At 48.0% G+C, this 22,798-nt stretch overlaps 1 protein-coding gene across 5 annotated transcripts; it reads right to left on the bottom strand.

The window, feature by feature from the left end:
• Nucleotides 1-2,279: 2,279 nt before the first annotated feature.
• On the bottom strand, nt 2,280-22,788 carry TGIF2 (TGFB induced factor homeobox 2). 5 transcript variants are annotated; one of them, XM_084888668.1, is made up of 3 exons: nt 22,578-22,788; nt 17,207-17,432; nt 2,280-4,883 (listed from the first exon to the last, which is right to left on the bottom strand). In XM_084888668.1, the coding sequence occupies exons 2-3, from the start codon at nt 17,396-17,398 to the stop codon at nt 4,362-4,364; spliced, it is 714 nt and encodes a 237-aa protein (XP_084744794.1). In that variant the 5' UTR covers nt 17,399-17,432; nt 22,578-22,788; the 3' UTR covers nt 2,280-4,361. The 5 variants fall into 5 exon arrangements, with proteins under 5 accessions (XP_084744794.1, XP_084744795.1, XP_084744796.1 ...); XM_084888669.1 differs by having other exon boundaries at nt 22,673-22,781; XM_084888670.1 differs by lacking the exon at nt 22,578-22,788 and adding an exon at nt 22,282-22,509.
• Nucleotides 22,789-22,798: the final 10 nt, after the last annotated feature.

Raw genomic sequence — 22,798 nt, 5'->3', positions numbered from 1 at the left:
GTGACAGAGCCAGAATTTGAACCCAGGCTTAGATCAGAGGTGCTTTGGAAACCAATAACATGGAGAGCAGTGACTATTTTCACATCCCCTCTGAGTTTCAGACCTTTTCCTCAATATCTCCAGCATAGTGAGATTACAGCCACAGATGCGGGCCCTGTCATCTGGGAGCCTTCACATTATCAGCTTCCAAATGAGTGTATGCTTGAAATCCAGAGTTCTGACACCTAACCTAGACATTCCTATTCATGAGGCTGAGTTGGGTAAGTTTCCCAGTGAATTCCATGGAGCAGTTACCACTTTCAAGAACAGTGGGAAGAAGCCTTCCTTTAATATTAAAGGAACTCCCCCATTGTCTGTCCTTAACTACCCCCCTTTTATACTGTTATATACAGGGTCTACATTTACATTGATACACAAGGACTTGAAGCATCACACTGGCCCCTTTGTTGAGTAGGGGCATAAAGAGGGGGTCTGGTAATACATAGCCAACCCAACATTAGGACTCAAAAGTAGAAATGCATTTAAAAGCTATTTCTTCAATGAGACTGTTACAGGAAAGGTAGGTGTGTGTTTTTTTTAAAATATATTTTACTGATTTTTTTTTTTTTTTTTAAGAGGGAGGAGGACAGAGAAACATCGATCAGCTTCCCCCTGCACACCTCCCACTGGGGATGTGCCCGCAACCAGGGATGTATACATGCCCTTGACTGGAATTGAACCTGGGACCCTTGATTCCACAGGCCGATGCTCTATCCACTGAGCCAAACCGGTTAGGGCAAGGTAGGTCTTATATAACACTTCTAGCTTGAGGGGAGAAGGGCCCTAGCCACATTATCCCTGCCAACTTTCATTATCTAAGTGCGTACTCACCCAGAGCTCATCAATTTGAAGCTCAATGCAGAAGACACTTTGGTTTCATTCTTTGAATTTGTAAGCCATCTCTCCTGAGGCAGTTGAACCACTCAGTGACTTCCCCTTTTACAGGAATATTGCTTCTCAGATGTAAAATGAGTATGAAACTTAAAGAGCACTTCTAACATTTTCCTAATGTGCCAAGCACCAGGACTGAGTGTCCAATTTGAGGGATATTGACAGAGGGAAGTGGCGAAACCAGGTCCTTGGGTGAATGAATGGCTAAATTGGGGCTCTGTAATCTCCAGAACTTGAGCAGTGAAGTTGTCTCCAAATTCCTAAAGGAGCATGACCTGTGGGAGATTTGATATCCTTCATCCAGTTGTAGTAGGGAGAAATCAGAAAGAAGCTAATTTGGTTCAGTAGAAGAAATTTCTAGTGCTTAGCCCAAATCATGTTATATAGCTGGATGCCAGTAGGCTGTGAGTTGCCCATTACTGTTTCAAATAACATCTGGGTAAAACTCAAGGTGACTTCAATTAATATCCTAGCTCCATTTTCTAAATTCATATCCTTTGCTCCCTTTCTGTAAATACTAATTTCACACCAATAGGTGGGTAAATAACAAATCCCTAGTTTCTTTACAAGTGAGAAGGGCATCTCACTTCTTGTGTGTGCATACAGAAATTAAGAGAATGAACAGAGCACAGACCCAGACAAGACTGTTTACTACTCTTGCAGATTTTGTACTGTTTGGGCTGTAATTGTAACGTAGTCATTATGACAGAAATGCAACTTATTTAGAAAGTAAGTTCGTTTATTTAAAAAAGGGAATTTACTAGCCTATGTAATTGGGAAGTCCAGAGGTGGTTCTGATTTCAGATATGACTACTGTATCTATCTCATCTCTTGCTTTTGTGTTAGCCTCATACTGTAGCCATGCTTTCCTCATTGTGAGAGGGAGAGGAAAAAGTTGCCAATTCCCTGAGTCCTCTCACTACTTAGCAAATCCAAAGCTCATCCCTGATCCCAGGGAAAACTGGTCCAGTTTGGGCTGCATATGCCCCCTGCACACTGTGATGAATGGGATATGGAACAGGGTTGATCCCTGATCCCAGGGAAAACTGGTCCAGTTTGGGCTGCATATGCCCCCTGCACACTGTGATGAATGGGATATGGAACAGGGTTGATCCCTGATCCCAGGGAAAACTGGTCCAGTTTGGGCTGCATATGCCCCCTGCACACTGTGATGAATGGGATATGGAACAGGGTTGAGGACAAGGAAGTAGGGCTACAGAATGTACACTTATAGGTGGTTACTAGAGAGGGTAAAAGGTAACGCAGAGAAGAACTCAGCAACTGTCCCATCTCCAGGTTGAGTCCTGGGTCACAGTGGATCAATCTGTTTCTACTTGAAAAACAAAACAAAACCGAAAACAGTTTTATTTGACAAAAGACAAAAACGAAACTTATTTACAGTAGTTTTCTGCTCAAATTACTTCAATGGGATAACTGTGCTTCTCCTCCAGGTTTATCTCACAACCAAACAGGCAGAGGCTGCCCCACCCCTAGCCTCTCTATCTTGCACAAAGCAGAGAGGGGAATGCCAACCAGAATTCAGCAGCATGGCTCCCACACCCTCGCCACCTCCACTGCTCAGTGCATCGTGGAAGGAAAAGTCCCACCCCAGCCCAATACACTTCCAAAGTCCCCTGCTGAAAGCATCTTACAACAGTCACACCAGACCGGGCTCACAGACATGGGCGGGGTAGCAGAGGCTGGGCAAACAGCAGCGTCAACTAATCTTGAAGCTGCCACACTCATGTTCATTTTTCCCCACCTGGGCTAGGAGGGTGAGAATCCCTGATCCCCTTCCCACCCACCCAGGGCATGGAAGAAGAGGGCACAGGATGAGGGAGCACGCAAAAGAGCTTAGGAAACTTGCCCATTCAGAGCAAAGCTTCCTTTCTGTAAATACTAATCCCCACACTCACACCAAGAGGTGGGCTAAACCACTCAGAAATGAGGATGCCTTCAGAGATCGGCCCGGAAAGGACAGAATACCTGTTTCTGCCCTGTCTCCTGGTCAGACTGACCAAGTCAGCAAACACCAAGTAACTTTCCCCCTTGTGGCTGACCTGGAAACTTCAGGAAACTACAGGCTGGGGCTCCTGACCTGTCTTTTGGCCCAGTAACAGTATTATTCAGAACAAAATATTTTGGCCAATAATAACCTAGGATTAGTGTTTCTTAGGATATATAAAGATGGGGTATACTGCTGTTGAGCACTCTCAGCAATGAAAAAACAAAAAACGAGGAGAGAGGAGAACAAGACCAACTGTGATCTGTTTGCTTTGAAGTTTAGGGCAGGAGCCTCTGCAACTCCAATTTAAAGAAAGGTGCAACACAAAAACACGGTGAACAGGCTTCGTAATTTCCAACCCCAGCCGCCTCCGAAGACAGTTCCTCGGGCAGCTGGTGGCAGGGAACGATTCCCTGCTTCCTCCAGGAAGAGTTCCTGCCACCACCGTGGGAAAGCTGCCAGTAGATGGAGCTTTTGATGTTCTGGCCACTAATCCAAGTTCCTAAAGGCTGCAGGGCAAAACTTTAAAGGATAAAGGGGAAAACATTAAAGGAAAAACAACAACAAACAAAACACCCTACTGCCTCAGTCTAGCTTACATCTCTCCCCCCACCCCCAAAAGTACAGTAAAAACAGAAATATAAAAAAACACCTCTCCAGTTTTATCATCCTTCTCTGCTCTGTGCCTAGAAAGTTTGGTCAGATTCTCTGTTGGACCCTCTTGCTGGCTTTGTAAGTCTTTTCCACCTTTTTTGGATAAACCAAACCAACAATAAAATAACCATTAGGAGTTTTGCAGAGATTTAACTGGTCCCCCAAACAAAAATACTCCTTCCTTGTAAAACAATCAGCTGTTGTAGTGGTGGATCACTCCCAGTTCATCAGACTCGGTCACACAATGCACTCTTATCCCCACACCTGGGCTTGGCCCCCATGAATGCAGAACACAATGAAAAGGGAGAAATGAACACTAAGTTTGACAAAAACCTGAATATTCAACTGGAGTCCGTTCTGTTATATCTGCTGGGTTCCTCTTTTGTTCACACTTAATGAACTAGGAAAGCCCACACTTGGTTTAACAGAGAAGCCAGCTCAGGAGCAACCTGGACCCGGCAGGTTTCCTGTGTGCAGCCCAGGGAAGCAGCTGGAACGAAGGTGTCCTGTGGGTTCTCTGGAGAAGTAGCAGCACCATGCCTGTCTCCGCTCTCTTGGTCTCCTCACCTGAGGAGGCCTGGAGAAGGCAGTCAACAGAGGAGAGGTCCCATCACAGTGCAGTGACACCAGTGAGTGTCTTCCTGCTGAAGATCCTGGACAGAGGAGATGATCCTGATGTCTGGCAGTGAACCAATGAGAACTCTGTATAAAAGGAACCAAAACAAACCCAGGACAGCTGGCTCGAGCCTCGAGCACCCCTGTGGGCAGATGCCTACTTGGGGTTTTCAGAGACGAAGGGGATGGGAGTGTGCAGTAACGGCAGCGACAGGTCCTGCTGCTTCTGAAGCTCCATCTCAGCAGCCCTCTGTAGTGCCACCTCCACCAGGAGCCGGAAGCTGCTGAAGTCCTCCTTGTCCTGCTCTGGGGGTGTGGGTGGTGGTGTGTTGAAGAGTCCACCGGTGGGGCTTCCGGCTTCAACCCTGGTCACCAGCGAGAGAGTATTGCCAGGGGTCACCAGGGATTTGGGGGGTTCCAGCTCCCCTTGTGGGAAGGGAGCTGCTGGCTTTTCCCCCTGGCCTGGGTGGCGTGGCATGGAGCACACAGACAAGGAGAGCACATTGGTGGGGGCTGGTACAGACACAGCCAGCAGCGAGGGGCTGCTGCCACGGGGGAGGGCCACATCTGAAGCCTTGCCCCCTCGGCGGGAAATGGTGTACTGGTTGGGATCTTGGCCATCCTTCCGAAGCATGTCTGGGAGAAGCCGCCGCCGAGCGTTGATGAACCAGTTACATATCTGAAATGAGTATAAGAGACTATGATCAGCTCACTCAATTAAAACCAGCTATGAAGCACCTATGTCAGGCCCCATAATATAACAGTAAATGACATATACACAACCAATCCTCAGAAAGGTTCATGTTGGGAAGGAATCATACAAATGAATATAAAATTGCAACAATGATCTATCCCACGAAGGGGAGGTACAATGTTGTGCTGCTGGAGACCCAATCTAGTCTTTGTGGACTCAGGGTGGTACTCTCTGAGGACATGCTCCTAAATTGAGATCTGAAGAAAGAGTAGTTTAGGTGGGAAGGGAGAGGAATGTTCAATTTAGGGGGGGATCAACATCTGAAAAGACCCTGTAACAAGTGGAAGCAGAGTGCCTGTGAGGAGCTCAAACAAGGAAGAGCTTCGCTCCAATGGCTGGAGCTAAGAGTGGTAACTAGAGCTTCCTCTATGGTGGGTATTTGGTTCTTTATTCTAAGAGTGATGGGGAGTGTAGGAGGGTTTTAAGCAAAATAGCAACTAGCTATAGAAGGTGTGATGAGATGACAAATGTTTGTTCTATTTGAGAAACTGGAAATGAGAGAACCTGGTGCCAAGGTGATTCACTTCTAAATTTCTATAAAGACACCAAAGAATGTCAGATAGAAGAAAATGACTGTTTCCAGGCAAAACTAGGATCAGTGGCTCCAGTTAAATGTGCATTCAACAAGTATCCTGAAGTCTTTTTTATACATGCTGCTCAGAAAGCTCCCATTTAACCTTGACCCCATTCCCATCTAATTCACTGTTTATTTTTATTTTATTTAATTTTTTTATATATATTTTATTTATTTTATACAGAGAGGAAGGGAGAGAGATAGAGAGCTAGAAACATCGATGAGAGAGTCATCGATCAGCTGCCTCTTGCACACCCCCTACTAGGGATATGTCCGCAACCAAGGTACATGCCCTTGACCGGAATCGAATCCGGGACCCTTCAGTCCCCAAGACAACGCTCTATCCATTGAGCCAAACCGGTCTCGGCTAATTCACTGTGATAAATCTCTTTGGACCTATGTATGAGGCATCAAATTTCTCACTGTTAAGAGTTATGCTGCTGCCAGAACCGGTTTGGCTCAGTGGTAGAGCGTCAGTCTAAGGACTGAAGGGTCCCAGGTTCGATTCCGGTCAAGGGCATGTACCTTGGTTGTGGGCACATCCCCAATAGGGGGTGTGCAAGAGGCAGCTGGTCGATGTTTCTCTCTCATCGACGTTTCTAGCTCTCTCTCTTCCTTCCTCTCTGTAAAATATCAATAAAATATATTTTTTTTAAAAAGAGTTATGCTGCAAAGCCAAGACATATCTAGTGCCCTGACTTCATCTTTTTTTTTTTTTAATATATTTTATTGATTTTTTTTTTTTAATATATTTTATTGATTTTTACAGAGAGGAAGGGAGAGAGAGAGAGAGCTAGAAACGTCGATGAGAGAGAAACATCGACCAGCTGCCTCTTGCACACCCCCTACTGGGGATGTGCCCACAACCAATGTACATGCCTCTGACCGGAATCGAACCCGGGACCTTTCAGTCCACAGACCGACGCTCTACCACTGAGCCAAACCAGTTTCGGCTATTTTATTGATTTTTTTTGCAGAGAGGAAGGGAGAGGGATAGAGAGTTAGAAACATCGATAAGAGAGAAGAAACATCAATCAGCTGCCTCCTGCACACTCCCTACTTGGTATGTGCCCACAACAAGATACATGCCCTTGACAGGAATCGAACCTGGGACCCTTGAGTCAGCTCACTATCCACTGAGCCAAATCGGTCAGGGCTGACTTCATCTTTTTAACAGCTTCATAGCTCTCCCACCCATTCTCTTCACTAGTTGTCACTTCTCTTTCTAAAATGCAATGACTGTTGCCCTAGTCAGTTTGGCTCAGTGGACAGAGCATCAGTCTCTGACCAAAGGGTGTCAGATTGATTCCAGTCAAGGGCACATACCTTGATTGCAGGCTCCTCCCCAGCCTGGGCCCTGGTCAGGGTGCGTGCAGGAGGCAACCAATCAATGTGTTTCTCTCACATCGATGTTTCTGTCTTTCCCTCTCTCTTCCACTCTTTGAAAAAAATCAGTGGAAAAAAATATCCTCTGATGAGGATTAAAACATAATATAAATAAATAAATAAATAAATAAATAAATAAATAAAACGCAATGACTGTTATCCCTATTCTAGAAACTGCCATTTGTTTCCATCTGCTTACAGGGTCAAGTCTAGATACCCGATCCTGGTGTTAAATCCTCCCCTGCCATGACCTCTATTTCCAACCCTTGTATTCTTTCTTTAGCATGTGAAATTGCTCACCAGACCTTCATCAGGCCCCGTGCTGTTTTTTTTTCTTCCTTCCTTAAATAGCTCCATGATGCCTTTTGCACATCACCTTTCTTTTTTCTGAAGTGTCCGCTTTTCCACCTGAGAATGGCTACTCCTCTAAGCCTTAGCTGATCTAAGATATCAGCAATAGGGCCAGAGGAGAGGAAATGGATTCAAAACACCTCGCTGGTCCAGGCACCGAAGGGTTGTGGGTTCAATCCCTGGCCATGTCCAGCATGTGCAGGAGACAACCAATGCAGAAAGCAACCAATCGATGTGTTTCTCTCTCTGCCTCTTCCTCCCTCTCTTCCACTCTCTAAAAAAAACGATGGGGGAAAAATATCCTCAGGTGCCGAAACTGGTTTGGCTCAGTGGCTAGAGCATCGGCCTGCAGACTGAAAGGTCCCAGGTTCCATCCTGGTCAAAGGTATGTACCTTGGTTGCGGGCACATCCCCAATAGGGGGTGTGCAAGAGGCAGCTGGTCGATGATTCTCTCTCATCGATGTTTCTAACTCTCTATCCCTCTCTCTTCCTCTCTGTGAAAAATCAATAAAATATATATTTTTTCTAAAAAAAAAAAAAAAAAATCCTCAGGTGAGGATTAAAAAAAAAAAAAAAAGGCATAGCTTGGTGGTTGAGCGTCGATGATCCAGGAAGTCATGGTTCAATTCTCAGTGAGAAACATGTCCAGGCTTGATCCCTAGTGTGGGGCGTGCAGGAGGCAGCTGGTCAATGATTTTCTCTCATCATTGATGTTTCCATCTCTCTCCCTTTCCCTTCTTCTCCAAAATAAAAAATATATTTCAAAAAATGAAATAAAACGGGAGTGGGAACCATTTTTTTTTTTTTCCTGTCAAGGGCCATCTGGAGATTTATAACTTCATTTGAGAGCCATACAAAATTATGAACTTAATAATTAGTCTGCTATCTTTAGTCAAACATTTAATTCACCCCTAATACCTTGGCAGGGCCAGACCAAATGATTTCACAGACTTTGCACATTTTCCGGTTGAACATTCTCCATCCCTGATCTAAAAGATAAACCACTCATATTCTCTTTTCTCTCCGTTACTCCTAATGGCCTGGAAATGTGGCAAGACAGATCCTACAACAACTCATCTGAGCATTATTTTAAAAGTTATGGATTAGGCTAGAAAATAGTTTCTTAGTTACAAGATTTAGTTGAAACTGGTTTGGCTCAGTGGATAGAGTGTCGGCCTGCAGATTGAAGGGTCCTGGGTTTGATTCTGATCAAGGGCATATACCTTGGTTGTGGGCACATCCCCAGTAGGGGGTGTGCAGAAGGCAGTTGATCGATGTTTCTAGCTCTCTACCCTTCTCCCTTCCTCTCATAAAAAATCAATAAAATATATTTAAAAAAACAAGAACATAAAACAAACCAAAAAATTAACTCTTTCCTTAAGTAGGCAAATACAACCCCTTACCATTTCCCCCAAGTTGTCCTTCCTCTTGCCTTCCACTGGAGGGGTCACCAAAGGGGAAAAACAACCTAATAACTTTCTTGCTATCTCAGAGGTAGCAAGAGAGAAGAAACATTAAGACTATGGATATTGGGTGTGGGGCATGGTGGGCGTGGCCTGGTAGGAAAGTATCTCCGTATATCTGGGCTTCTTTCTGAGAATTTTGGCTATGAAGAGTTTTCCAATAGCTTCCAATTACTGAGCACTACACATCTACAAATTTTCTTCTCATAATTACATCACGTCTATGACTTCGATCAATTCCTATTTTATTGATGAACATTTGTAAAGCTCAGCCTGGAGAAGTCAGGCAGGAGTGTCCACCTCTAGCCATGGATCCCCAAGCCTGGGCCTCTGAACCTGGAGGAGCCCCTCCTCTCTGGACCTCCCTCAGGCTGTCCCAGGGCCGCAGAGCCCATCTTACTTTATTCATTATAAAGTCAGGTGAGAGCTTTTCACTTTCCTATTGCTCTCCCTTTCACGGCTGCATGCTTACTCAGATAATACTTATTTGTGTTCATATTATGTGCCAGGCCTAGTTCTTAGTACTGGTGATCCCCCCCTTTGTGAATTAAACAGACATGCACTCTCCCTGTGGTGCTTGTAGTCCACCTGGTTGTGGAGACTGGCAATGAACAAATACGACAAGAGACACCAACAAGTGTCAGGGAGGAAACATACAGGAATAAAAGCATAGAATATAAAGATAAGAGAGACTACCAGAGACAAAGGTCTGGGAAGGCTAAGACCTAAAGGATAAGAAAGCCAGCCTTGCCCTAGTTGGTTTGGCTCAGTGGATAGAGCGTTGGCCTGTGGGCCGAACGGTCCTAGGTTCAATTCTGGTCAAGGGCATATGCCTGGGTTGTGGGCTCAGTCCAACGTGCAGGAGGCAGTCAATCAGTGATACCCTCTCATCAATGTTTCTAGCTCTCTCTTCCTCTCTGAAATAAAAATATATTAAAAAGAAGAAGAAGAAGAAGAAAAAAGCCAGCCTTTTAGAAAGCTTAGGGAAAATGTTCTAGACAGAGGGAACAGCAATTGTCAAGGTGCTGAGACAGGAAAGGGTTTGGCTTAAGAAACTAACAAAAGCAGGCAGGGCTGATCCCACTAGGTCAGAACACTATGGTAAAATACTAAGGTCCCAGTGATTCCCAGTCAGAGCACATGCCCAGTTTGTGGGCTTGATCTCCAGTAGGGGATATGCAGGAGGCAGCTGATCAATACGTGGATGTTTCTGTCTGTCTCCCTCTCCCTTCCTCTCTGAAGAAAAAAAAAAGACTAAAGGCTTAAACAGTAGCTTGACCTGAATTCCACTCTAGGTCCTTCTCTTGGTCCTGTCTCCTCTCACTGTTTATCCACAGATAAGCACAGAGCATGCACCAGGAGAAAGAAAAGATGTGAACCCCTCCCCTTCACCTCCTGTGCACTGGCATACTGGGACTGTGTGGGCTGCAGCAATGCATGATGTTGCTCCAAACATTCCTCTAATGTTCATGGAATCAATCAAAGGCCCAGCTCTCCTCAGGGCTCCTGTATCAATTCTATCCCTGACCATCGCCTTTCTTGGTCAATACCTTGGCAAGCCCTTGATTACCTTTGTCTCTGGTCGTCTTCCTATAAACTCTGTCTCTACACAGCTGAAGCGCTAGCCACCTATAACAGGAGCTGGTGCCTGGAGTTGGCATGGGTCTTTGCCTAGCAGACTATAGCTGCATCCATGTCACAGGTGATCCAAGGACAGTACTAGGGCCCTGGCTCTGTCAGGATGGGAAAGATCAAGCTTCTCACTTATCCCTTTGCTCCTCCATAGACCAACCAGTACTATTGAGAACACAGCCCCCTACTATTTTCCCCAGCTCCTTCTCAGACACTGGCTGCGCTGAATCCTGGCAAGAGCTGCAAGGGATCCCCAAGGATAAGGCTGAACAAATGGATGCAATGAAGGGAGAGAACTAACTAAGCACTCTGGACACCAGGCTATCATGTCAGCCATCTCACTTGCATTATTATTTTGCATACAAGCCTGAAAGGGTAGTGAGCAGTGACCCCAAAGCACCAAAGGGAAAACTGGAACTCAAAGAGAAGAAAACTTGCCCAAAGTCACACAGATTCCCGAGTATAAATCTGGGATTCAAACCCAGGTCTCCTGGCTTTAAGGTCCCTAATGCTATTCTTACTTTCTTTGCTCTGTTTTACCAGAGGTACAGATAGCTGGATAATCGTATCATAATCCTAAAAAAAAAAAAAAAAAAAAAAAAAAAAAAAAAAGCAAATATTGTTGAACCAAAACATGTCAAGTGTTGCTCTGAACATTTCCCATCTAATTATTCATTTAATCTTCAACAATTTATGAAACAGGTTCTGTGAGAATCTCATTTTATTTGAACTGTTGAAGAAACAGACCCTAATCAGAGGTTCAGAAACTTGCTCAAGGTCACCTGTGCAAACAGATCTGGTCCAGGCAGCCTGGTTCCGGGCAGGTGAAAGGACTGAAAAGAATCAGCCTATGGCCTTTTCCCCTTGATCAATCGCTCCCATCCCTTTGTTCACACTGTCTCCTTAGTTACCTGTGCTTCGGGAGAGCACTGCACCTCTCCACCTTTCCCCTGTGTGCAGGGGAAACAGATCACAGTGACCTGGGTCAACGGAGATAAGGAAGAGTATTTCTGTTGAGAAAGAAGCCTTGGGGAAGGGAATCTGGGCGTGTTCTCACGGCTGCGAGGGCATCTAGCCCCTAGTTGCACCTCCCATTTTGGCTTATAATTCTGACAGCAGAAATGCACACACACACACACACCCCCGCAACATATTCCCCTCAATCTGCAGAAAACTTGGCAGACTACTGTCCGTTTTGTCTTCTCACCCAATCGATAGAAATGCACAGCTGAGGGGGCTGGGTAAGCGCAGGAGGCCTGAGTGCACCACCACCGCCAGTTGCAGAGCATGTGACTCACTCCAACTCTAAGTCCTTGGGGAGGAGGTAGTAGGAAGAATGCCAAGGTGAATTCTGTGATTGATTCGGCAAAACAGACTGGGTGCCTGAAAGCCTGTCTCCACCATAAAACAGGGCCCTGTCCCAAGGGCTGTCCCCCTGTCAGTCTTTTTATCTTTTTTATCAGTGGCTGAGATGAAGGACAAGGGAGGACTCACTGTGGCAAATGGGAGTGGGAGGGGCTAGGAAGTGGATGAAGGCCATGAGGATCAGAGCAGGGCAGTTGACAAGGCAGCACAGAGCTTTAATTTTAATGTGTTTTCAGCTGGCAAAGACAGACGCAAAAGCAGGGAAAGCGAAGTGAAGACATGGAGAGGCCTTTCCCAAACTTCGTGGTACCTCCATTCGTGTTGTGACCACCACATTCAAGTGCTCTTATGGGCAGGCTGGCTTTGTTAAAACCACCTTGAGGGCACTTTTAAGAAACAGCTATTTTGGCCCTGGCCGAGTAGCTCGGTTGGTGAGAGTCATCCCACTACGCCAAGGTTGCAGGTTCTATCCCTGAGGGCACACACAAGAACCAACCAACGAATGCATAAAACAAAAGTCAATGTTTTTTTCTCTCTCTAAAGAACAAAAAAAAAGAGGAAAGAAAAGAAATAGCTATTTCTCACCTGCTTTATAGATCTGTTGGGGAAGAGGGCAAGTCAGAAATGTGTGTTTTTTAAGCTCCCCAGAGTTCTTCCACTCAGGCTTAGGATCCAATGGTTTAACCCACTGGTATAACTTGTCCTTGTGGATCAAGCCCTTTATTTAAGCAAATAAGCTTACATAGAAGCTCAAAAGATATACGTCCAGAGGGAAGGCCCTGAGGTGGGGAGTCGAGGTTGTTGGAAGGAAGAATGGGAGGCAGTTAGCTCTGGCATCGGAGTAAGGAGAGCAGCTTCAGAGGGTAAGGTGTTGCTGAGTGTGGGGCCAGGCCACACCTTGCCACAGAGCAGGCTCCTTTCTTACCTGTTTGGTTCCCCGTACCAAGGGACTGCTGCCCTTACCTCCCCGTTCCTTCAGGTCTGTCAGGACTCCGTTCCTTCACAGGCTGCTTCCTGAGAGAAGCCTTTCAGACACCGCACTGGTATTTGATTGGGTTAAATTCTTAGTCTTTTAAATAATGTCTTCCCTCCCGAGGCTAGCTAAGGGCAGGGAGTTTCCAGCACACAGCACTGAGCCTGGAGCAGAGCACACCCCCAGTCAGTACTACGGAGTGAAGGAATGGGGCCAGAACCTTCCTGCTACACTCACCTTCCCTCCCCAACACAGCCCCTTAGACCAGAGGGGTGTGTGTGTGTGTGTGTGTGTGTGTGTGTCAGGGACCACTGAAAAATCCTTCGCAAATGACCTTTTAGTTGGTTGGCCTCACCATCCCACCTGCCTAGCCCTGGGCAAGTACCAGCAAACCAGTTAGTTAAATGACTCATTGACTTGCTAATGAGATAGCTCCTGGGCGGTTAAAAGAGACAATCAAAAGAGATGTCCCCAGGGAAAGAGGAAAACAGGCCTTGGCAAATGCTGATGCTTGTTGAAGCCAGGTGATTTGTACCAAGGGTTCATTAGAATATTCTCTTTTTATGGATACAGTATTTGCAAATATTTTAAATAATGAGTCTTAAAAATTAAATACACTGAACAGACCGTCCAACCTCAGAGAGAAGGCAGGGGGTGGGGTGGGGAAGTAAGAGATCAACCAAAGGATTTGTATGCATGGATATTAGCATGCATGGGCGCGGACACTGGGGTGTCAGTCAGGGAAAAAGGCGAAATCTGTAATACTTTAAATAATAAAAAATACTAAAAAAAAATAAAGGGCACTTAAAAACAAACAAAAAATTAAATACAGGAAAGAAATACTTCCAGGAACTTAAGCCCATTTTTCCTGATTGATGAGCCACATTTCCTTACTTCTGAGGTCCTGCCTGTTGATATTTCCAACACTTTTCGTTTTCTGTCACTTCAATAATTACTTCTGAAGCATCTACCAGATACTCGGTACTGAGCTAAACACTGAGATATAGTGATAAACGATATCAGGCTTCCGGAGTTTAGTGTGTTGTAAAAAGCAATTATTGTCAAGGATCCAAATGCTGACCCAGTCCTAGTGCTGTGGGAAGGCAGTGGTCCTCATGGGTCTGGAGTCTCCCTGGCCAGATGGGAGCAAAGTGGTCTGGGGCAGTGGTCGGCAAACTGCAGCTGGCGAGCCACATGCTGCTCTTTGGCCCCTTGAGTTTTTAGCAAAGGCTTAGGAGTACCCTAATTAAGTTAATAACAATGTACCTACCTATATAGTTTAAGTTTAAAAAATTTGGCTCTCAAAATAAATTTCCATCATTGTACTGTTGATATTTGGCTATGTTGACTAATGAGTTTGCCGACCACTGGTGTGGGGTATCCATTGGTGTGGCAGGAATATGGAGAGGGGTGCCAGGGATGAAGCTGGCTCTGCAGACAGGGGCAGGTGATGATGTCATTAGGTTGGCAGAAGCCATCGAAGGGTTTTAATGTTAAGTAGAGGGGTGACAAGTGATCAGACAAGGATAAGTTGGACCAGATAGAAAAGAAGCCTTATTCCAGAACTGTTTAAGGGGTATGTATAGGAACTGGTGACGGATTACATAAGCTCAGAAAGAGCTATCAAGGGGAGCCCTTCTAAAAGAAAGAGTCAGCCGAAACCGGTTTGGCTCAATGGATAGAGTGTCGGCTTGCGGACTCAAGGGTCCCGGGTTCGATTCCGGTCAAGGGCATGTACCTTGGTTGTGGGCACATCCCCAGTAGGGGGTGTGCAAGAGGCAGCTGATCGATGTTTCTCTCTCATCGATGTTTCTAATTCTCTATCCCTCTCTCTTCCTCTCTGTAAAAAAACAATAAAATATATATTTTTAAAAATGTTTAAAAGAAAGAGCTAGCTTGGAGATGTTATCAAGGAAATGTAAGGTGCCCGTAAGACCTCCAAGCAGAGTGTACTCTGGGGATTCACAGTACACTTCCCATCAGGGAGTGCCAGGTGCTTCCCACTGCTTTTGAACTCTGGGCATGACTCTAGTGCTGGGTGGCCACTGGAACTCCTCCTACACCTTCCTCAGAAGTCTCCGGCTAACCCTTGCCCCAGACCTACATTTCTCTAAGTGGGATCTGGGGATATGCTGTCCTAGGGACCCACTGGTTCTCCACAAGAACACTGTGGATTTGTGTTTCTGTTGGGAATATGACAGGAGCGCCATGGCCTGGGGCAACCAGACTTGCTCAACCCCAGTCAGTGCCTCTGTCACACCACATACCACAGCCCAGTCAGCACACTACCATCTGCTTATAATAATGCAGTTAGATGGAATCTCACTGGTTTTACATTCATTTACTTTGGAAAACTGTGTATTTTATAGTGGAGTATAAGAGCAAAAGCGGGACATTTTTTTACCCAGTTTTCAATTTATACATAGTTAAGTGATGTGATAATATAAAAATATTTTCTTTAAACTGGAAACAGTGTCCCTGGCAAAAAGCAATTTCATTACTGTGTGACCCGTGGTTTGCCAGTGCAGGTATGAGGCACAGCGGGAACACACATCTAGGCTGGGAAAAGCAGATGCTTTCCAAAGAACATGCTTAAGCAGAGTGACCCAGGATCAGAAAGGCCAGGAAGAAGCCTGGAGGCCCAGAGGGCTCCAGGCAGGAAAAACTGAGAGAGGAGGCTGCTGAGTACCTCAGGAGTTTGGACTTTATCCTGAGTCAGTAGGGTCTGAGGCGTGTGTGACATAATCAGAATTGCACTTTAGTGTTCAAGAGAATGGACTGAAAGGAACACGGCAGGAGGCAGTAAGACCAGCAAAGAGGCTATCTAGGTAATACTGGCTCTCAGGCTCCAGGGCAGCTCAGAAGCCCTGCCCTGGCTCTCTGCTTTCTGTCTCAGCAGTGATCACTTTTTGCAAACATCAGTGACCAAGTCTTTCCTGCTACTTCATCCAAGAATACATACTCCTTAAGGGTAGGAATGCGCCTGGTTCCTCTCTGGGCTCCCAACTCTGTCCAGCATAGAGATGGGCACAGTAGAGTGCTTGGCAGTACACTGTAAGGAGCTCGGCACGGCCAGACACCCGAGGTCACTCCAAGACCTATGATCTAGGAGAGATGAGATAAAGGGAAGCAGAAGCACAGACTCTGCCAAACACCTCACAGTGCGCCTTGAATTCTTTTCTGTCCCTCCTCCACACACTGCGAAAATGCTACAACCACCTCCCCTTTTCAGGAGGGGAGACTCAAGGCTCAGTGAGGAGGCAGTGACATGGCACAGGTCAAAACTACCTCTTGTGGAGAAGATGGGATCTGAATCGGGGTTTGTAACGCTAACGCCTTTCTTTTTTTCCTTTTTCTTTTTTAAATATATTTTATTGATTTTTCATAGAGAGGAAGGAAGAGAGATAGAGTGTCAGAAACATCGATGAGAAACATTGATCAGCTGCCTCCTGCACACCCCCCACTGGGGATGTGCCTGCAACCAAGGTACATGCCCTTGACCGGAATCGAACCCAGGACCCTCCAGTCTGCAGGCTGACGCTCTATCCACTGAGCCAAACCGGTCTTGGCTAAAGCCTTTCTTGTAGGCAGACTCCAATGAACCGCTGCCCAGTGAGTGTAAGTCAGGTGACAGGAGTTCTGAGGAGGGACACTTCATGGAGGAGGGACAAGAGCTGGGAAGACCTGGGAGGCTCACAGGGGGACAGGGGAAGGAGGGAGACACCATATCATGGATTGGAGAAGTGGTCTAGGAAAGGACAGAAGTGGAAAGAGGGGTGGGCCTTTGCTCCGCTGAGGCCCTGCTCTGTATCTCCCAGGTAGGTGAGAGCCAAACTAGAGGCAAGGCAGACCGGGTGTCTCCTGCCTCAACACTTATACAAAACACCTACACGTCGGCAAGTGAGGCAGTATCTTGCACTTTGACAAATACCTTATGAATGTACTCAAAGCACCTTCACATCCAGTTCTGAATCTCTTCCTCACAACAGTTCAGTCAGGCAGGAGAGGATCGGTACCCCGACTTTATAGATGGGGAAATCAAGATGTCGTCCACAGCTTCTATGTGGCAGAACTGGGTTTTGAAGCCAGAATCTCTGACTCTTGCCCTTTCTTTGGCCATGATTCCAACCCATTTTAACCACACTGCAGGTCACCAGCTGTCCCCTGCAACCAAGTCACCATCCAAGCATCACTCTGGGCTGGAGCCCAACTCCACACACTCAATGCATTCTCACCTTCCCACAGCCTCCAATGTTAACAAGACACCTAGACATTGATACAATTCCTTGCCTCTTCAGAACTCAAAAAAAAAAAATCTGAAATCTAGCTGCAATGACCTCATGTCACTGTTCTCCTTTGTGGCAGGGGGACTGGGCATTCTCATCAGACCAAAGAAGAAACTGAGGCCCAGAGAGGGAGGTGACCAGCCTAAGGCCACACAGTGAGTCAGTGATAGGGCTGGGAGAGGACCAGAACCCAGGTCTTCTGCTGCCCCCTCCTCACCTGCAGCACAGACAGGTTGGTTTGTCCGGAGAGGCTCAGCTTCTCCTGCTCAGAGGGGTAGGCGTTGTAGCGGTGCAGGTACAGCCAGTCGCGGAGGATCTTCACGGACTCCTTGGGCAGGTTCCCTCTGCGCTTCCTCTTGCCTGTCAGGGAGAGGAGGCCTTCGTCCTCACCCAGGTCGCTGTCTGACATGATGTCCAACGGCTAAGCTGGATCTCAGGCAAGCCTGGAGCAAGTGACAGAGGGGATGGGAACATTCTGTTATTACCATGCATTGCCTCTCACCCTCTTCCTATTCTCTAAACACACCATTCACCAGAACTATGGGGAAATTGCAATTCAAAGCCTCAGGCCATACCACAGCCTAGGCAACCTAGAAGGGAGGAGTCCAAAATGCCTCTATTTCAGGAGATGACTACTGAACTAAATAGCAGCTCTTTTTTTTTTTTTTTTTAAGTTTCTCCAATTAGTTTACATTTAATATTACTTTGTATTAGTTTCAGGTGTACAGCATAGTGGTTAGACAATCATTTACTTTACAACATGTTCCTTGCAAATGGCAGTTCATTAATAAGCAGTACCAGCCTAGAAATAATTAGTTACTATTGAGATCCGTTTTCCATGCTCTGTATAGAGCATTTTCCATTTATTATCTCATTCTAACCTCACAAAGCTCTTGTAAGGGGGGTACTATTATCATCATTTTATAGATGAGCAAACCAAGGCCCAGAGAGATTAAGAAAGCCACCTAGACCCTAACCAGTTCGGCTCAGTAGATAAAGCATCAGCCTGGTGACTGAAGGGTCCCAGGTTCCATTCTGGTCAAAAGCATGTACCTTGGTTGCAAGTACATCCCCAATAAGAGGTGTGCAGGAGGCAGCTCATCGATGTTTTTCTCTCATTGATGTTTCTAACTCTCTATCCCTCTCCCTTCCTCTCTGTGATGAAAGCCACCTAAGACACTTTGGCTCTTAAATAATTACCATGTGACCCAGTAATTTCGCTCCTAGGTACCCAAAACAAATGGAAACCTATGTCCACATGAAAGCTTGTACACGAACGTTTATAGCAACATTATTCATTAACAGCAAACGGGTGGAACTCTGGTTGGGTAATTCAAGTGGGTAAGACCAGTGGTCGGCAAACTCATTAGTCAACAGAGCCAAATATCAACAGTACGACGATTGAAATTTCTTTTGAGCCGAAACCGGTTTGGCTCAGTAGAGCGTCGGTCTGCGGACTGAAAGGTCCCAGGTTCGATTCTGGTCAAGGGCATGTACATTGGTTACGGGCACATCCCCAGTAGGGGGTGTGCAAGAGGCAGCTGGTTGCTGTTTTTCTCTCATCGACGTTTCTAGCTCTCTATCTCTCTCCCTACCTCTCTGTAAAAAATCAATAAAATATATATTTTTTTTAAAAAAAATTTCTTTTGAGAACCAAGTTTTGTCAACTTAAAGTTCTTCTAACGCCACTTCTTCAAAATAGACTTGCCCAGACTGTGGTATTTTGTGGAAGAGCCACACTCAAGGGGGCAAAGAGCTGCACGTGGCTCGTGAGCCACAGTTTGCCAACCACAGGGTTAGATTGTCAACCTGATATGCCAAAGGTTTTGGGTTTAATACCAGTCAGGGTTCATAAGAGTCAACTGATGTTGATTTCTGTCTCCCTTCTCTCTCTCTCTCAAATCAATCAGTAAATAAAATAAAGCAAAAAGTGGAAACAATCAAGTGTCTATAACTGACGAATGGATAAATAACATGAGGTCTACCCATATAGTGCAAAATTACTTGGCCATAAAAAGGACTGGAGTCCTGATCCATGCTACAATATGGATGAAAACTTGAAAATATAATGCTAAGTGAAAGAAACCCATTACAAGGAACACACATTATATAATTCCATGTTAATGAAATGTCCAGAATGGGCTGGGAAGAGTGATAGCTAAAGGGAGTTGGAGGTTTTCTGAGGTGATAAAAATGTTCTAAGATTGGCAGTGGTGATGTTTGGATAATTATGAATATACAGTTCACCCTTGAACAATGTGGAGGTTAGGGGTGCCAAGCCGCACACAGTTGAAAAACTGCAAATAACTTTTGACTTCCCCAAACTTGGCTGTCTCCCAGTATTTACAGGAGATTGGTTGATACCCAAATCTGGCAGAGGCTCAAGTCCCCTAATAAGATGGTGTAGATCAATGCATCCATGGACTTCAAGTCACAGATGGAAGACAGTATGGTATTTTATTTATTTTTTTTAAATCCTTCACCTGCCGAAACCGGTTTAGCTCAGTGGATAGAGCATCGGTCTTCAGACTGAAAGGTCCCAGGTTCGATTCCAGTCAAGGGCATGTACCTCGGTTGCGGGCACATCCCCAGTAAGGTGTGTGCAGGAGGCAGCTGGTCAATGTTTCTATCTCATCGACGTTTCTAGCTCTCTGTCCCTCTTTCTCTCTGTGGAAAATCAATCGTATTTTTTAAAAAATATCCTTCACCTGAGCGTTTATTTTTATTGACTTTTAGAAAAAGAGGAAGGGGGGCAGAGAGGGAGGGAGGGGAAAAAAAGAGGGAGAGAAAAATTGGTCCTGTATGTGGGGCCAGGATCTAACACGAAACTCAGGTATGTGCCCTGACCAGGAATAAAACCCAAAACCCTTCGGTGTACTGGACTATGCTCTAATCAGCTGATCCACCCAGCCAGGGCCAGGTACTTATTGAAAAATTCCACACATAAGTGGACCCACACATTTCCAAACCCAGATTGTTTAAATTTCAACTGTACTAAAAAACACTGCCTTGTTCACTTTAAATTGGCAAGTTCTACGGTACATGAATTATATCTCAATAAAGCTGTATGGCAAAGAAAACACATCCAGGATATAGCATGTATAGGGTAGTGCATTTGGATCAAGGTAATTTGGTCCCCACCCTTACTCCATGACATCTTGCTTCCCAGGTCTCCAAGATGTCAGGAAACTATCAGTCACCACGGTCCTATAGCAATCCATGTAACATTTACTGTGCACCTACTGTGTGCCCTGCTGAGTGTTGAGCCATCCCTACAGGTTGTCTCTCATACATTCATTCTCCTTTGTGATCTAGCTCCTGGCGTGGTCTCAGAACAAACTCCTCAAAAAATCGTAATAAATGAGCAAGGCCGGAGCTCTGGTCCCTCCAACCTGGCTACCTAACGTTGGGCAAATGTCTTTCCTCCCCTTCTGAGGCTTGAGCCCCCACAACCAATGAAAGGTGTTTCCCCAGACAACCTCAGATGCTCAGCACCTTGACAAACTTCTTGTTCACACATGCAAAAGAGATTTACATTTTTAAACCAAAAGTTCCAGGCCAAGCTGATGCCAGAATCTCAAGACTCCTCCCTTCTCGGCCTTTTAACAGTTCCCCAGGAGGCTGGGCCAACAGACTCTGGCATTTCCCAGGTTTTGTTTCCTCCGCTTGGGCCAGAGCCCAGATAACTGGGCTGGGTAGGCCAGGCTTTCGAGGGAAGAGTCCACCCTCCCAGCCAGGCCACCTGGAGGTGAGACAGGCATTGATTAGAGGTGCCACTCCTCAGAGAGCGCCAACAATCCGACTGCTTTGTGAAGTCAGGTGTCTGCAGTTTCGCTGGCTGGGGCAGTCTGGATCTGGGTTAAGGGATGTATGCAGCCCTGGCAGGCTGGGAGTTTACTCAAGGTTATCTGTACAAATTCCACCCTGGCTGCTGCAGCCAAGTGCCAGACTGTAGGATTCCAGGGTCGGCCGGTGGAACGACCCCTCCAGTCTGTCTACACAGGCCTCTCCACCACGGCGTCCTGCAGCTCAGCCCACTCACAACCCGGCGAGGGATCCCACGTATACACCCCACAATCACACCAGACAACTCTCTCTGCAACAGCAACCAACTCCCTCAGCCCCTGGAATCCCCATAAAACTCGCCGACAGATACAGCACTCCCTCAGTGTACACATCCCACCCCTGGCGCGATCGACCGGTACCCACACCACCAGCCCAGTTCCTGGAGAGGAGCCCACCCACGAACTCCAACCTACCCGACCCGCCCACCCACGATCTCTCGGGCTAGGAAAACTCCAGATGTCATCACGTCAGTCTTCAGTGCTTATCCCAACTGGCCTGAGGGAGCAAGCTCGCCACCTACCAGTACCCGGTGCACCCCGCTGCACACCCTGCAAGCCGCCGACCTGCAGCCCCTCCCGCACCAACTTTCTGACAACCGCCCGGCCGGCGGGACCCTCCCCGGGCCGCGCGGCGGCCGCATGCCCGGCGGTTCACACAAAGCGCGCAGCCCCCCGCCCCGCACCGGTCCGACCGAGCACATGGCTCCGGGGCGGCGGGGACTCCCCGGCCTGCGCGGGGGCGCCGCACCCCTCGCCCCCCCAGCCCCGCGTCAGCACGGGCGCCCCCAGCTCACCCGCGGGCCCGCTGCCCGGGGGGGGGGGGGGGGCGGGGGCTCTGGGAGAAGAAAAACTCACGTGTCCGTCCCGGGGCAGGAAAAAGTTTGGTTCCCACCCCCTTCCCCCGCGGCTCGGCGCCGACGGACTCTTTGGGGCGCGGGGCGGCCGAGCCTGCGCGCTCGGCTTTGTGCTCAGAACTCGGCCCAGAGGGGGAGGGGAGCGGAGGGGAAGGGAGGGGAGGGGGCTGGGCTCCCACCTCCGCACCGCCGCCCCCCCCCCCAACCCGACCTGCGCCCGGACTCCATGTTGTCGGCCGCCCCCTACCCGGGAGACCGAGCGTTTCCCCCGCCGGAGGCTCGGCTCTCGCTCGGCCCGCTCGAGGGTCCCGGCGCGTACAAACTTTCTTCGGGCCGCCGGCCCCCCGAGCCCCGCTTCCCGGCCCCGCCGGGGAGTGACAGATGCCTCAGAGACAGACTTTCCTTTGTTCCAAAGGAAAGGGGAACTCGCGCGGGCTCCCCGGCCCTCCCGGCCCGGGCCCTGCCCGCCGCCCCCACCCGCAGCTGTCACTCTGCGCGGCCCCTCGCCGCTCCGCGGCCGCGGCGGGGGCGGGGGGCGCCGGCGGTTAGCAACGTGCACTTTTCAAACCAAACACCCGCCCCCGCGCGCTCACCCCGGCGGGGCCAGGGGCGGCCCGTCTGCCATGGTGGGATCCTAGGAAGCTGGGTCCCCCGAAAGGTCCCCAAACGAGTTTTCTGTCCGGGTGGGGGGTGGGGCACCCCCTACCGGCCCCCGCCGGCGCCCGCGGCCGGGACTCCCAAACACCTCCGAGCTCACACACCCACCATCGCACGCGCCAGGACGACGCCACCTCCCCCTCCTGCCCCGAAAGAAGAAAAAAAAAAACTTTCCAAGTTGTCCGCGCGCCCCCCGCCCCTCATCCGCTGCGCTCCTGAGCCCCGCACTGACTTTCCCGAGCGGAGTTTCCGTCCACGCGGCCTGGGGCTCCGGGTCCGCGGCGCCGGGGCCGGGGGCGGGGGGCGCGGGGGGCGCGCGCCGCGTACCTGCCGGGCCTGACACTCGGCCTGACAGCTCGCGGCTGGAAAGCACCTCGCGGCCTGACGTCAGATCCCCTCTCCCCCGCCCGCCCGCCGGCCGGCCCTCCCCCACGCCCGCCCTGAGGCAGAAAA

The sequence above is a fragment of the Pipistrellus hanaki genome (genome assembly GCF_964339955.1).
Source record: "Pipistrellus hanaki genome assembly, chromosome: 6".
Taxonomy (NCBI): domain Eukaryota; kingdom Metazoa; phylum Chordata; class Mammalia; order Chiroptera; family Vespertilionidae; genus Pipistrellus; species Pipistrellus hanaki.
The sequence above is the reverse complement of the archived record's forward strand: the minus strand, read 5'-3'. Positions and strand labels throughout refer to the sequence as shown.